The sequence below is a fragment of the Grammomys surdaster genome, unplaced genomic scaffold (assembly GCF_004785775.1).
Source record: "Grammomys surdaster isolate TR1022 unplaced genomic scaffold, NIH_TR_1.0 752, whole genome shotgun sequence".
NCBI lineage: Eukaryota > Metazoa > Chordata > Mammalia > Rodentia > Muridae > Grammomys > Grammomys surdaster.
The window spans coordinates 2,795,706-2,812,025 of record NW_021605171.1 but is presented as its reverse complement, the minus strand read 5'-3'; the positions used below and the strand labels follow the sequence as shown (position 1 = coordinate 2,812,025).

The following is a 16,320-nucleotide window of genomic DNA, read 5'->3' as shown; positions in this document are numbered from 1 at the left end:
CCCTTCCCTTCCCTTCCCTTCCCTTCCCTTCCTTTCCCTTCCCTTTCCTTTCCTTTTCTTGTTTAAAGAAAAATCCTATCACCTATTTTCGTCTTGTACTGGAAATCTCAATCTGCCCATTGGAAGGTGGTGTTAAGGAAAGCAGGCAACAGCAGCAGGGGGCCATGAGAAATTCTCCAGTCCTGCAAAGGGCAGGAGGAAGAAAGAATCAATCTGTCACATTCACCTATATGCATAGTCAAGAGGGCTGTACTGCAAAACAAACCTGCATGGTACAGCAGTCTCTATGTGTACTGCAGGAGTGTTGTGTCAACATCTAAAGGTATTTAAAGGGTGACATTAGGTATCAACAAAGATTATCATCAATTTTGCAAATCAGAAAAATTAATATATTCCAAAAGTGTCATCCTTTAATAAGTTTAGTATTGAAAATATTTTACTCTCTAGAAGTATTTTAGTAATATGGAAATACAACCCTAGGAAGACTAATTTGTGTCCCGCAATCTCTCATAAGGTAATTCTGTAATGTCAAGTTTTTGTTAGCTAATTCCACAGCCCCTTTCACTCATGGGCTGATGAGAATATTGCCATTTACCCTAACATTTCCTCATACTTATTCGTATTAAACTCATGGTTCCAAGATTATTGTGTATTTAAATAGCTGGTCCTTGCAAAGTTTTAAGGGACTATAGCTTTAGCCTCTTCCATGTAAGAGACTCTTGAAGCCTTTCCATGCCTGTCTAAATGTTAGTAGTGCTTTTAATTTTATGTTTGTGATGGATTTTTTGCATCATAATTGATTATGAGGATAATATGAAAGTGATAGGAGTCTAAATGAAGGAAAATATAAAGTAAGTTTAACTTGGAAAATTATGAAATGTTAAAATCTGTTCACGTTAAAAGAATTATCAGGAAATATGAACAGCTCTTAGGAACACCAATGGCTGTCATTTGCAGAAAGCAGAGAGCATCAAAGTACATTTGCCTAATATTGTAACTGTTGATTTAGATAACCACATAACAAGCTCTCTCTGTGTCCCCACTCACACTAGGGGACCTAAGAGGGTTCTACAGACACACCACCCTGCCTTATAATTTCTTCCTTTTGTTCTTAAATCTACAAATGAAAGAGAACAAAACAATTAATGTTTTTTTTTAATTTCAGAAATTGTTTGTTTCATATTAACTTATCTCTTATGTATGAGAGAATTATCCTAAATATTTACTATGTGGAAATGAGAACTAATAGAAACTTTTTATATGGGAAGATTTACATAATTAAGAGAATGCATTCAGAGCTCTTGAATTTAAAGTGTTTCATTGCAAGTAGAGTACTTGGTACTCAGCCCTTCCTAGGTTTAAAGCTTTATCTCACTCTTGTTAGAAAAGCAACTAAATTAAATGGTCCTCTGCATTAAATTCTCACTGGGTTCTCACTGCCTGCTAGTTTAGGAATAGAGAGCTCCTTAGGAAAATAAGCCTGCTCAGCCCAGGTCTGTTAAGCAAAGCAGGTGAGTGGGACCATAGATAGAATTTTATGTCAGCATTCTGTAGTGCTCAGTTAAAAGCAATGCCTATGAATGCAAATAGGGCTCAGGTGGGCACTAAGGCTAGAAATTGAATTCTAACATCCAGTGGACCTATGTACTGAGAGAAGATGGGGAATCATGGACCTGTTGGTGGTCTCCAAGCCACTGCCTTTTAAATGTATTTAGAAAGAGGAGATAAGTTTGGAGAACATTGAAGACAAATTACATAAATCTTAAATTAGAAATCAAGAAGCAAATAACCCGGAATTAGCTAAAGTTGCATCATAAGTAACAATGACAGGGTGAACAGTGGAGCAACCCTTCCAGCATGATGAGGCTTTGTTAGCTTGGGTACAGTGCGGGGGAGGGGGGAAAGAAGGCTCACATTTTTTCCAAAAAATAAACCCTGTCTTTCAAGTGTTAGATTGTTGGTATAGTTAAGACCATGAATGCAATTTGGAGGGACAAAGCTGGACTTGTACTAGCAAAGCTCATCATAGAATGTAAGTCAGTGAATTAGAAAACACAAGGGTTTGAAGTTTGTTGTTTTGATTTGGACACAGGTTCTCTCTATGTAGCCCTGGAACTCACTCTGTAGACTCAGCTTGCCTTGAACTCACAGAGACCCACCTGCCTTTGCCTCACAGACACCCACCTGCCTTTGAGTCACAAATCTTGGGATTAAAGGCTTGTGCTACCATGCCCAGCCTTGGTTTGAAGATTTGAAGGCTATACATCCATGCTTAAATAAGACTTGCTAAATAACTGTCCAGAGCAATCAGTGAACTAGCAGATATAATCAGAACATCAATGTAATTTAGAAAGAAAAGGGAAAGTATGAGAGGCAGAATCAAAGTCCTAGAGATTTACTATTATAATCTTCAAGACAAAGGAGAAAAATTCTCTTAAGATTACTATACTAAATAATGGTAGTGTGCAATACTATGCAAATTTATATAAGTTTGAAAATATGTAAGTTTTTGAGTACTTCATATAAGAAAAACATAGTTTTGTTGGTTTTTTTTTGACCAAGCAAAGTCAAACTAAAACTATTCAAATAGTTTTTTAATCTGTTTATTATACAGGAGGACTACCAGTGTTATGCATTACAAACTGAGTTTATATAATATTTGGCCATTTTCTTCAGAACTCATTAGCAAAGATGTTGAAAAGTCCAGCAAGGTAGATACCACTCAAGCATTATCAATCTTAAAGATAAAAAGGAAACAAATTCTGTCAATAAGAAAAAGTTCAAATACTAAGAATATTATGATATAGTTACTTTAAAAATTATATCAGAGATCTTATAAAACTAAAATATGTCAAATAATCTGTTGACCAAACTATTTTTTTCTAAGTCATTGGGTGAAACTGAATCACCTACATATGCCAATCAAATCTCTAAAATTTGATATACCTAAAATGTACTTTAAATTCATTTTCTGGCACTGAATACATTCTGATGTGTACAGCTTGCCACTAGCTATTCTTTTAAAGTCAGTTTGAGATGTACAGAGTCAGAACCTTTCATTATGCCTAGATAAATATCCTCTGGATGGTCATTCACAAACTTCTGTCCTCCAACTCAATTCTAATGTGTCAATCTCCACTTGATCAAAATTGTAAAAGACATAAACCTGTAAGGGAAAAGATTATGTAGCATTACATAATCAAGGTCAGAACTGTTAGTATTGACTTGTAATAATCCTTAAGTTTGAAATTCCACAGAAATCAAGTAGGCCCACAATCAATTACATAAAATCTAGGTGGAAGAGCCTTGGTCTGACAGCTGCTCAAAATTGTTACTTTGAAGGCAAATTCAATATGATCACAGTGCAAGTCAAATCTGCTGTGAACCAGTTTAATACAGTCTTGGACTCTGTGTCAGAAGCACTTTGCTAAGATCAAGTGAGAGACCGTCTCCCACTCCAATCTCCTAGACAGCTCACATCTGCATTCATGTGTCCGTTCTAGTTACTAACCCTTTTATGGAAAACAGAAACAGGAGACAGACAAAGGAAGAGGTCTAGTGTGACTGGCAGCCTAGAAACTGTACCCAGTGGTGATCGGCAGAAGGATGGAGGGTATTACAGGGCAAGCGGCAGATGAGTTTGCTGGTGTCAGAGAACAAGTGTGATGGCAGAAATGTGGATCAGTTATGGGAGAACGGGAGCTGGAGTGCAAGGTTGTAAGAGATGGAGTTATGTTCAGATTTTCAGACAGTCACTCCTGTGTAAGGAATGAAAGTGTGCATAAAACTTGAAAGCAGCTTTTTACATACTGAGACAGATGGCTTGGCATCACTGTGTGGGAGGAGTCAAAGACCTCATGAAGACTGTGACCATAATGTCAATAGATGGTGTTGAAAAGGAAATGTGCAAATGTAGTCCTCAAAGGAGAATGAGCACCTGCTTGAGGAAGAAGTAATAGAGACTAGAGAACTAACCGCTCAGAAAAGGTCAGTACAGCTTTCTGACCAGGCTGTTTGCAATGTGGACAAATGGAGGAAAGTGGCAGGCATCGAAAGTGTCTCTCATGTGTCAGGTTCTAAGCATTTGCCTTTATGGTGAGCACAGGTGCTCAGAAAGCGTGTCTCAGCTAGGAGAAAAAAAAAAAACATGACTCTCTGAACTCTGTCAGGTATGAAAAAGCAATGGCTAAATTCCTTGTCTTAATATCTGTCATAATCTTCTGACTTTCAACTTGATGTTCTTATCTTCATTTGTCTCATTCTTTGATTTATTTTGTCAATGGTTTATTAAAATCCAAGTATGTTCCAGACTGCTTAGTAAGTCAAGAGGAAATTGAAGGAGAAGAAAATGGAGGAGGAGGAGGAGGTGGAGGAGGAGGAGGGGGTAGGGGGAGGGGGTAGGGGGAGGGGGAGGAGGGGGGAGGGGGCGGGGAGGGGGAGAGGGAGGAGGAGGAGGAGGAGGAGGAGGAGAAGGAGAAGGAGAAGGAGAAGAAGAAGACAAAACACATTTTTAAAAAGGGACATACAGCATGCATCTTCATTCACAACTTCATTCACAGCCTTAACAGTACAGAGATTTCAGTGGAGGGATGAACTGAGTATTCTTAGAGCCACAGAAAGGATGGCTGTGAAGAACTTTAGGGGAGGAGAAGTCATTGTCTTTGAGGAATGACACAGCTACTTCTGCTTCAGTAGATACCTTCATCCAATGTATGAGAGAGTTGTCCTGTTTAAACACAGTGGATCAACGAAAAAGCAAAATGCATAAAATGGGGTAGACAATTGGGAACAGTAAGAGGGTGAGTGCTCAGGGTAGGAAGAGGAGAAAAAAGAGTGGAAGCATTAGTGGAACCATGTATGTATTACATTCTATGAAACTTTCAGGAAATAAATTACTCTTTAAAGGACTGTCCAGGTCATCAGGCAGAAAGAAGGATTAGGTCTCTTATAGTGTACCCTTTGAACAGAATGTTCGCTATTTGGAGGAAAAAAACAAACACATGGAAGGATTCTGTTAGGCTATCCCTCACAAAGCAAAGGGAAGGTCAAAATATAGATGGAGGTGGAGGAAGCAGGTGTGAGGAGTGGTCCAGGACAGGTGGGAAGCAGGTGTATGGAGTGGTCCAGGACAGGTGTGAAGAGGGGTATAGAGTGGTCCAGGACAGGTTGGGAAGCAGGTGTGAGGAGTGGTCCAGGACAGGTGGGAAGCAGGTGTGAGGAGTGGTTCAGGACAGGTGGGAAGCAGGTGTATGGAGTGGTCCAGGACAGGTGGGAAGCAGGTGTTAGGAGTGATCCAGGACAGGTGGTAAGCAGGTGTATGGAGTGGTCCAGGACAGGTGGGAAGAGGGGTATAGAGTGGTCCAGGACAGGTTGGAAGCAGGTGTATGGAGTGGTCCAGGACAGGAGGAAAGCAGGTGGTTCAAGAGAGGCTAGACAGGGGACATCATTCATGTCACTTTGAGAATTCTGTTGAAAGATTTGTGTGGATTATTAGTTATGATCCACTCATCTTTCATGTGTCTTTTCATTATTCTATAGGATCCTTGCACTCTCAGCCTGACAAGAATTAATGGGATACTTTTAGTTTCAGATCTTACACTTCATTCCTAGTAGATTTCTTCCAGTCTATCCTAGCTCCTACAACAGTTACCTGTGTTGGGTGTTAGTAACAGCAGCCTGCCCAGATATTTCCGCATAAAAATTACTTCAGTCTTACAGAGTACATAAGTATCTTCAATACCTCGTCAAGGAAATTCCCACACCTACTAGTGTGCCTCTTCTATAAATTTGCACATAAAATGATGCCTAACAGTCCCAGATTATTAAAGACTCTCTGAAATGTGAAACAAAACCCACAAGGTATTGTTGGGACATTCTGTCTAACGACTGTGCATAGCATCAGACTCTAATTATCCCAGCGGCTGGATCTCCGCAGCATTCTGTAGTTTGCAGAGATGACATTGTGAATTTCCTTCTTGATTAATTACAATCACTGACAATCTACATAGCCTCTCCATGGTTTTCATGAAAAACTGTGAAAATGTGACACTTGAAAAACTAAGAAAGCAGGAGTGAGTCAAGGTGAAAATGAGTTTCTATCACTACCTCTCTTGCTCAGCTTTATTTTATGTGAAGTTTTCCTTCTGAGAGTCAATAAATGACATTTAGTGGCTTTTGATGACCTCTCACATCTGTTTATTGTCATGCATCCTGGATAAATTCTATTCTCCTTTTAAAAACTAGGCAACATTGGTAAATAATTGATAGGGTGCACGGTCATCCTGGCAAGAGTTCTTTAAAGATTGCAGTAGACCTTGGAGAAAACCTCAGCTGTAATTCAGTTAGATACTCAAGTAGAAAGCATGATTACTGTAGACAAAAATGTTACCAAAAGCACACATGCACAGGCGACCAGCAGCTGGTCGTGGCATTTGTCCTGTCAGTCGATTTTGGTGTCTGTGTATCCCCACAGCTCTTTGTATGCACCTAGTCATTCTGATGTCTATGACTACTTCTGATAACTGTCCTTCCTCATTACAGAGTTCTCTATAAACACACAAAAGTGATTGCTTCCCACTTTGGATCCTGTGACATTCATATAAGGTCAAATTTGAAACCACATTGAAAGTTGAATCCATATGGTTAACCAAAACACAGAAACTTGACATACTGAGAAACTTTATTACTTCAGGCCCTTTCTATTTAAGTGTCTTAAGAAGTCTGCCTCTTCAGAGAATAAGGGCCAGGTTATTTTCTAAGGACTAGCACTAACAGTAGCCTTGCCTTTGTCAAAGCTATGCTTTTTAAGGCTTCTCTTTCATACCCAAATAAACCAGAAAAGCAATTGAGATATACTATCAGATAGACCTTGTTCTTAGTGGTAAAACTAGCTAAGGAATGAAAAGAAAAACATCCTGCCTAGTAAGCAACTCAGTGAAGCATGAGAGAGCTGCTAAGCTGTCTTAATTCCATGTGGATGGCTAGAGTGGAGAGTGTAATGACTTCTATCTAATATCTTTCCAGATTTCTAACCTTTACATCTATGACACGGTGCTTCTGCTTGCAAATGCCTTCCATAAGAAGCTGGAGGACCGCAAGTGGCACAGTATGGCAAGCTTGTCATGTATCAGGAAAAACTCCAAGCCCTGGCAGGGAGGGCGGTCCATGCTGGAGACCATCAAGAAGGTAACTATCCATGGGCAGCAGGACCCTGGTCTGCACTGATACACAAAGCTGGGTGAGAAGGCAGGAGGGTGTGTGGCTAGGTATCTTTTACAAGTTTGTTTTCTCTTTCACTGACAATGCTGCAAACTAGAACCAGAAAATGGAGGAATGCAATATTTATAAAAGACAAAGATATACAGAAAACAGAGGTCTTACTTATAAGATAAATTATGCAAGAAGAGTACTGGAGGGTATGAAATTTAAATTGCCATGGTTGTGCCTTTAGGGTAAAGAAACAAAGGTTTTTATGTTGCATGTTACAAGACACAAAATGTTGTTCCTTTGTCTTTTGATTTATCGACCACACCATCAGCTGAAAACACTCACAATAGGCTTCATGGTTTCTTATTTTAGTGATACAAGATAAACCATTGGATGCAAGGACATTTATCTTCTATTACAAACACGATTTATAAGCAGTTAACATGTTACTGTACTGTGAAGTGTTTTGTATACTTCTTCACTGGCAGTGTGTGGCCTGCCGGGGTGACTTGACCTGCTCAGCTACCTGCTCCATCCCCAGAAGACAGTTTATGCCATTTGTCTCTTCTCAGTGGTCTAAGCACTCTGCAGTTGAGTAGCATCTTTGTCATGTCATCCTTGCTGACATCCTTCGTTCGTCTTGCACAGCTTCTTTGATTTAAAATGAAATGATTAATAAAACAAACAATTTTCTCTTGTACCCTTTACACAGGAGACAGCAGTGAGGAGGTTTATGTTGTTTACCTCACCCATCCTATCCCTTTTCTCATACATTTGCCTTTCTTTCCTGAAACAAAAAGAAAAATGACTAGTCACTTGAAATATGCACACATTTAGAAAAGACAGTGAAATGTCTGGAAAAATTTCACATTATGTGTAAGATGGATGCCCAAAGAACAGGAAGTGAAGGGAAGTGATTTTTCAGTGGAGAATATACACTGATGTTGATGTTGGTACCGTTTCCTTTTTATGAAGAATCACTTAACTAAGAGTTTAGGCTAACAACCAAAGTACTTAAGAATTAGATATGTTGAACACACTGGCAGCCGAACATTTTCTTCAATGGAGAATGAATAAAACAAATAGAAATTAACTTGTTGCCAAAGTCTCCCGGCACTATTTCTGTAGAGAGCTGGCAGGTGTGAATCCAAGGGAAGTTGTTGAACATGAGTCTGATCTGCCAATTTATTAGTGCCTGATTTGGAGAGGATACAGGAACCTACATCTATCTGTTCTCCTGAAGCTTTCTCTCAAAAGACAACAGTGGCTTAGGGGGCTACTTAGGAAAGAGTTTTTCACTTATGGTGTCTAAGGAAAGAGACACCATAACATACGAATGTTTCACAAGTACCAGTATGATATTTAAAATTATTTGATGTTGTACTTTTATATTTGAAGTGATTATTTAATACAATAATTATGAAATACTATCTTGGATGGCTATTTGCATAATACCCTGCAGATCTGCACCTCATATTCAAAAGGGGTGTATAAATCCCGAGTCTGGAAAACTTGGTCTGAATTATAATGACATGATGCTACATTACATTTTTACCTGACAGTTGAATCAGTAGTTCGCAACTTTCCTAATGCTATCACCCTTTAATACAGTTCTTCATGTTGTCGTGACCCCAATCATAAAACTATTTCACTGGTAGCTCATAAAATATAATTCTGCTACTGCTATGGACCATAACGCAAATATCTGAAATGGAGGGTATCTGATATGCATCCCCCAAACTGTCTTGATCCACAGGCTAAGAATTCTTGGTTTAAATTGACCTTAAAGGGTTGTAATTAATTTTCCCTAGTTGTATCTTTTTCCCTCTCCCAATAGAAGTGTCTTGGGCCACTCTAGTCAAACGTTGGAAATGATGAGACTGCACACAACTAAACACTGTGAGAGTGTGTTGGACTCACATAGCAATTCAAGAGAGAAGAGTGGGTGTTGGCTGGGCCACAGAAGATGGTCAAAGCCCAAGGATTAGGTAAACCTGTTTAGAGGCTGAGAATTAGGGCTGAAGAGTGCTATCACCCATGGGAGCTGGAGCCATCCCCGCATTAGCATTAAATATGCAGGTGTGGTATTGACTTTCCTTGCAGCCTATCCATATGTGGAGCCATTGAGGGAGGAAACGAAAGATAAAGCCTAATGAGAAAGGCAATGTGCATACTTCACAGATTTCTGAATTTTTATTGTGGTGTCAATATTCTAGTGACAATATTTGGATTTATATTCATCTCAACACAGCACATCTATGTTTTAAGGTCATACAATATACACATTACACTGATATATCATATTGGTTTATTTTATACAAACCATACCGAGTGCAGATAGGAACAAGAATAAACTTCTGGTCCTGAATTAATTGTATGCCTAATACCAGGACGAAACAAAGGTTTTGGAATACGAAGCAGCTGACAACTATAGTATAAGTGCTCAGGCAATGAAGGTTACTAATCTCAGAGACTCCTGTTTTAGCTCTGAGATGTATTGTGAGAAGTGGTAATATAATGCTACAAGTACAACAGCTGTTCAACAAATAGGAAGCAAAGGAAGAAATCCCTCTCTCTCCCCTAAATTATAAAGGGTAAGTACCAGCACTCCATATCACTGTTGCATATACTATTTCTATGTATGATCTTTAAAAGAATTTTAATTTTAAATATTGTGCTTCTATCATCTATATTGTCCTTTTTTTTAATCACCCTGAAAGATTTAGATTCTTTCACTCCATTTTTCTACTGCACTTGGTCCTAAAATATATTATTAATGTCCTATGTATGCATCTGTATTTAAGTACATGTGTATTTTTGCTTTACGCATGCATACATATCTATTGTATATGCAATATATTGTACATATGTATATGTGGGTATATGTATGTGTATATGTTTGTTTGCCTATTCTCTTTTATTTTTATTTTTAAGATTCTAAGATTCTTTGTTTTTCATATATATATATATATTTATATGATCATATATACCTTTCATTTCCCTCCTGTATTTCCCAATGTGCTTTTGGCATCCCTTCTTCTCTATTACATGTCTTATTTTTGTTGTTTTGATAACCTATTAAGTAATACTGCCCATATATGCTTGAATGTGGGATCATCCACTAAAGCATAGAAAACCTACAAGTGGGAGCACTGTCAAAAAAATTCTGATCAAGTTTGAGACCTTCCCTGACCAAGTTTTAGAGCAGCCTGTGTTATTGGCATAAAGATAAATATTTAGAAGGTTATTTGACAACATGACAATATAGCAAAGTAACAATAGCAGTATACTAAGGTCTAGGGCCTCAGTAGACCTGGGTTTCTAACCAGAATGACAGTATAAGACTTACAGGGTATAAGCCTATGAGTAAAGTTCAGGCGTAAGGCAGCTGGATCATATGTCATATAGAGAATAGTCACAATAATATCTATGCCCATAATTAGAAGATTTTCTCACTCCATCATATCTCAAAGTTCTCTTGTGTTCTGTAAACATGCATACCTGTGCATGTGCACACATTTAATTTATCTTTGATTTTTACTGAATAGTACAATTATTCTGCCATATCTTCTGGAGAATCTGTTTTGCATACTGGTGCTTTCCACTGAGCTTTCCATTTGACTTATATTGAGTGTTCCATTTCCAGCTTCAATTCAATTTAGGGTTTTTCCAATAAATGTCTTCATTGAATTCTATCTTTATTTATTGGATTAACCTCATCATTTAGTTCATTTTTGTGAGCTTGGAGTGAAGCCGTATCATCTTTGAGTTGTTTCAACATAATTGTACTCATGCTTTTAAATTGTTTGTTTTTGGGAGTTTTTTCTAAATCATTCTCTCTGAGAATCATTACTGTGGAACTAGGACTATCCTGGAACACCATACTATTTTGATTTTTTTCCATTTTGTTTTTATTTTTATGTTGCAACTTGAACATCTATAATTGGTTTGCTGGTAGAGATTTTTGCTTTCTTTTATTTTTTTTTAAATTCCTTCTTTCAATGGAGGTATTTACAATGTTCAAGAGATTACTCATAGGAACATTGAGATATCTCTTTATGTCATGGAATTGATATGTAGGATCTGAAACTCTACCTTTAGTCCTGTTCTGAGGGTCAGACACTATCTTGTGTCTGCTCAATTCTCTTTCATGGGTCTGTAGCTTGGGCTGGAAGTTGTGTGACTCCCTTCTGTCTGAGGTCTTACTCAAAGGCAAGTATGTCATCCTCCATGGATTTTCAGCACTCTACACAGCTGGTTGATGACTCTCATAATGTGACTCTGCATCTTTCATGTACTGGGTTAGTTCAGGCCTCTTGCCTGTGTCTGCTACCTGAACCAGGAGCTGTGAAACCTTGGATACTTGTGGCTCCTATATTGGGTCTGATTAAATCACACTCTGGATTTTGGACCTTCTGTTGCTCTCTACTGTGAGGCAGAAAATTCTACCAACTCTACCAGTGTTTATAGGTTTTCTACCCTAGATTAGATATAGTGTTAAGGTTCTTATTATTGAAATGATTGCAAAAATTGTACTCTATTCAATTATTTATCACTTTTCAGCAGACGTTTATAAAACATATAAAGCAAGCCTACATTATGTAATTCATAGTGCAAACTCTTTTATAGTATTACTCAAAAGGTTACAGCCTAGGACTGAATATTGATTGTACAAAAGCTTGGTCTTTAAGACCTGTGATAGTAATGGTACCCAGACACATTGAAAAGAAGATATTGTAAACTCATCGAGAGGAATATGTTGTATTTCAGTGCATTCTCAAGCTTCATGGAAAGGACATGTCACGCCTGTAGCTAGACTTTTAGTTACTTTGTGAGTATTTATCTTCTTCTCATCAACCTTCTAACACAGGAAAAAAAAAAGGACAGAGAGGAAAAGGAGAAATAGTTATCATTAAACTATTTCCTGCTGATTAGGGACATTGGATTCCTTGAGGCATGTTTGATTTTTCCTGTCATGATATTTAATTTCTTCTGGTTGTTTCTTCTTTGTCCATGGTTACTTAATAAGCCACAACCAACAACATACAAGCAACAATCAACAACCCACCCATAGCAACAACAGTGCTTTTTTGCAGCCCTAGCATTAATATATCCTCTGAAGAGTCCCTAGAATTCACACACTTGCATAAACTATCTGCAGCTGTCAAAATCACAACTCTGCTAGAGCGCTAGGCAAACCACAGTCCGTTGCTATGAATACTCTAAAGCAGCCTTGTATCCCATACATGGGATTCAAAAGAAAACATATTCTTACAATCTTCTGTGTTTTTTAAAGAAACCAAGATTCTCACTAAACATGTCTGCCAAGGCACACAGCAAAGGAGCTGAATTTCTTTACAGTTTCTGTTTTCCTGTTTCCCTACTTCCTGAGAGAATTCTATATCACATGGTTATTATCAAACTAAAATGGCATAATCCCTTCATTTCTTTAATCTTGTGATACATACAACTGGTCTTGGATCACATTTGTTGGTTTCTCAGTTTTACTACTTGTTTGAGCCAGTCTTGCTTCTTCTAGTCTCTTTCATATGGTTTTTCCACAGTACTTTAAGCAAACGTTCTATGTACAATAAAATTTTCATCACAGAGCTGGTTCCATTGGGACTTGGCTTAAAATAGAAAATAATTAGAAAGAGTCGAAGGGACCTTATGGCATCTCAAAAGAGAACTAAATAGTAACAGGCTTTGCTATGAGAGCTATGAGGAAGATGGTCCAGATGGTGAGACACTCTAGCTGACACCTCTACTGGAATCAATCATATATACAATGACAAAGGTTGATTAATTTTCCAAATGCATAGAACACATGAAGAGAATTATCTGATCTGGAAAGAAAATGACAAAAAAGAACTTACTTAATGGATCAATAAAAGATGAAAATGAATTTCAGATGAAATCAGACCTGAGTTTTAGGAAGAAATGATTACAGCTTTGTTTAAAGACAAAAGAGTAAATGAAATATATTATATTGAAAATCTGTGATTATAAATAAAAGTCACTAGCCAGTTTTTATGTATTCTATATAAGTTAATCAAAATTCTCTTGCTCAAGTATTTTCACATTGGCTTAATGTTCAATTTCCTCTTAAATCCTTGTGGTAATTATTTTTAATTCTTATTTAAAAAAAACTAGAAAATGTTAGTGTCCCAGGGGTTTCTGCAAGTAACTGTATATTATCTCATATTGATTGATAGTTAAAAGATATATGTTGAAACATGTTGATGTTTAAAAAGTTTTTGAATGCCAAAAATATCAAGATGCCTCCAGTTTCCAAAAGTAAAATATTTTCATTCACTAAATATTGATTAAATGCTGCCATATATTGTACTTTTTAGATCATAGAATAAGGGAGGTAAATAGAAATATCAAAAATAATTACAAGTGTGATCAGTTCTGCATAAGGAGTAATGCCAACTGCTTTGGAAATATAAGACTGAAGATCCTACTTAACATAAAGTGTTGTTAAATATGAGGAGGTCCAAGCCACGAAAAGAAGGGCAGGGAGTCTTAGGAAAATGAAATAACCAATGATTTACACGGTTTACAAGCCATAATGCAAGCCACCAGTGCAGAAACCATAATGCAAGCTTCCCAAGGAGTGAAACAATGCACACTCCTACCCGGCTGTGGAGATTGTGGACCAACAAGACCAGCATGGAATAATATCCTTAATGAGTCAGTAGTAGAACAAATACCCTGGACATAACGAAAAACTCTTTGATTAGATTCAGTACCTGGTCAACAAGAAAGAAATCATGCTTGACACTAAAAATGTGGCCAGCTGCCTAGCGTTCGTGAAGTCATGGATCATGGAAGAAAACCTTCAACTATCACTTAACGAAAATAGCATAATCTCTAATGGGATAAGGTATTCTTATATTGTCTTAAGCAGGGTATTGATAACTCCACATGCCCTCGAACTTCCAGGGAAGGAGTCGTTGTAGAACTCTACTAATGAGGACAGAACATACATGGGTCCCAGTGTAGAGGCTCATACTACTCCTTAGAAAAGGAATGAGCCAGGCAACAGCCTCTGTATGCATAAAGGCAGGCACAAGTGGTGGGTTTTCAGGCCACTGAGAAGCAATTTGGAGGCTGTAAGAAGTAATGATACAGAGTAATCCTGAAAAGAGAAAGATAGTTTATGCCATGGGCAAGATGAAATATAGGTTATTTTGTTTGCAATCTTTCAAAATATAAATCCTTAGAGAAAAGAACATATTGGCTTTCTGTAGAAAAGCAATACTATATCAGTGAGTATGAACATATCTGAAGGAGAAAAAGAAAATTTAGGAAGACATGATATGCACGAACACAACTTGAACTATAAAATACACTTTTCACAAATAAGCAGATTTTGTCATGGTAGTTTTCAAAAATTGCATAGTGGGTGAGGTACATGCCATACAATCAAGAAGACCTGAGTTCAGATTCTCAGCATTCACATTTAAAAAGAACAATCAGGAGAGTTTTGATAGCCAATTAATGTATCAAACTTGGAAAGCTCTAGATTGAGAGACCCAGTTTCAAAACATAGGGAGGAGTTGTATTGAGAAAGACACAGGGCATTGACTTTTTCTCTCTGTATTCACAAATATGGGACAGAGCACTCGTGTGTGTGTGTGTGTGTGTGTGTGTGTGTGTGTGTGTGTGTGTGTGTATGGTGTATGAATAAACATAAGCAACTATCATTTAACCCTTTGAAAAAGACTCTCAGAATTTATCAATAAATATTTGAATTTTAGTTCATTTGTTTTACAAGGCAGGTAACAGCACAATTTAATTTTATTCAAATGTTCATTTTGAGCAATTCACTTTAAAATATATACGTTATATAAGACAAGCAATATGCATGAATAGTTTAGAGAGAAAACTTAGAAAGACAGGGACATTTATCAGAATTTATCAGAGCTCCTTAATGAATGAGTTGTAGTTGCTTTCTTTAAGGCATAGACAGTATCATCTGTTTGTTATAAGTCTACTGTGAATGTAGATTTTTATATGCATAAGTGTGTACTAGTATATATATGCACATGTAAATGTTATATGTTGCTTCCAATTTTTCTAAAGATTTCATACAAATTAACTGATCTGTGAACCTATTTTGAAACTATCACTTCATTTCTGATTATATTTATTCATACATTACTGTCTTAATTTGGGTTGCTGAACCCAAAGAGGGAAAGAACCTAGAGGGAGGAGCTGATGCAGATGCCATAGAGGAGTGTCTTTGCTCCTTATGGTTTTCTCAGACTGTTTTCTTATGGAAACCAGGACCATCAACCCATGGGTGGCCCTACCCAAAATGTTCTGGACCCTCCCACAAATATCATTAATTAAGAACATGCCTAATAGACTTTCCTACAGCCGAAACTTATGGAGTCATTAACTCAGCTGAGATTCCCTCCTCTCAGATGACTTTAGCTATGTCAAGTAGACCTTAAACTATCCAGCACAATCACTAAAGGCAATGCAATGTTATCTTTCTATTGGAGATTTTTAAACTCATAAACAACCCAAGATATAGGCAATCTGAGTAATCATATTCTTTTCTTTTTTCATTTTTTTATTTATTTACTTATTCACTTTACATCCTGGTTGTAACCCCCAATCCCTCCTCTCTTCACAAATCCTCCCCTTATTATCCCCTTATCTTCTCCTTAGAGAAAGGGAATCCCTCTTTGCACACCACCCTGCCCTGGGACATCCTGTCAAAGGAAGACTCAGTGCATCTTTTCCCACTAAAGTGGGACCAGGCCGTCTAGCTAGAGGAAGGGAATCTAATGGCAGGAACAGAGTCAGAGACACATCCCTCCCCCCTCAAATTGTTAGGGGACTCATACAAAGACCAAGCTGCTTGCTCATCTGCTACAAATGTATAGAGCACCCTAGGTCCAATCTGTGCATGCTATTTGTTGATAGCATGATTGTTTCTGATAGCTCTTGTTGACTCTGTAGGTCCTCTTGTGGTATCCTTGAACAGAGACCCCCAAATCCAGTCTCCCACTCTTTCACATAATTCCCCTAGGTCCACCTGATGTTTGAGTGTGGGTCTCTGCATCTGTTTCCATCAGCCTCTGGATGGAGTATCTC

At 37.7% G+C, this 16,320-nt stretch overlaps 1 protein-coding gene across 1 annotated transcript in view; it reads left to right on the top strand.

Annotated features, from left to right (window-relative positions):
- The window catches only part of Grid2 (glutamate ionotropic receptor delta type subunit 2), a 1,223,762-nt gene that overhangs the window by 807,958 nt on the left and 399,484 nt on the right, over window positions 1–16,320 (top strand). The window contains exon 7 of the mRNA XM_028782458.1: window positions 7,024–7,185. Within this exon, the coding sequence (XP_028638291.1) occupies window positions 7,024–7,185 (162 nt within the window). The remainder of the gene's footprint in view (window positions 1–7,023; window positions 7,186–16,320) is intronic.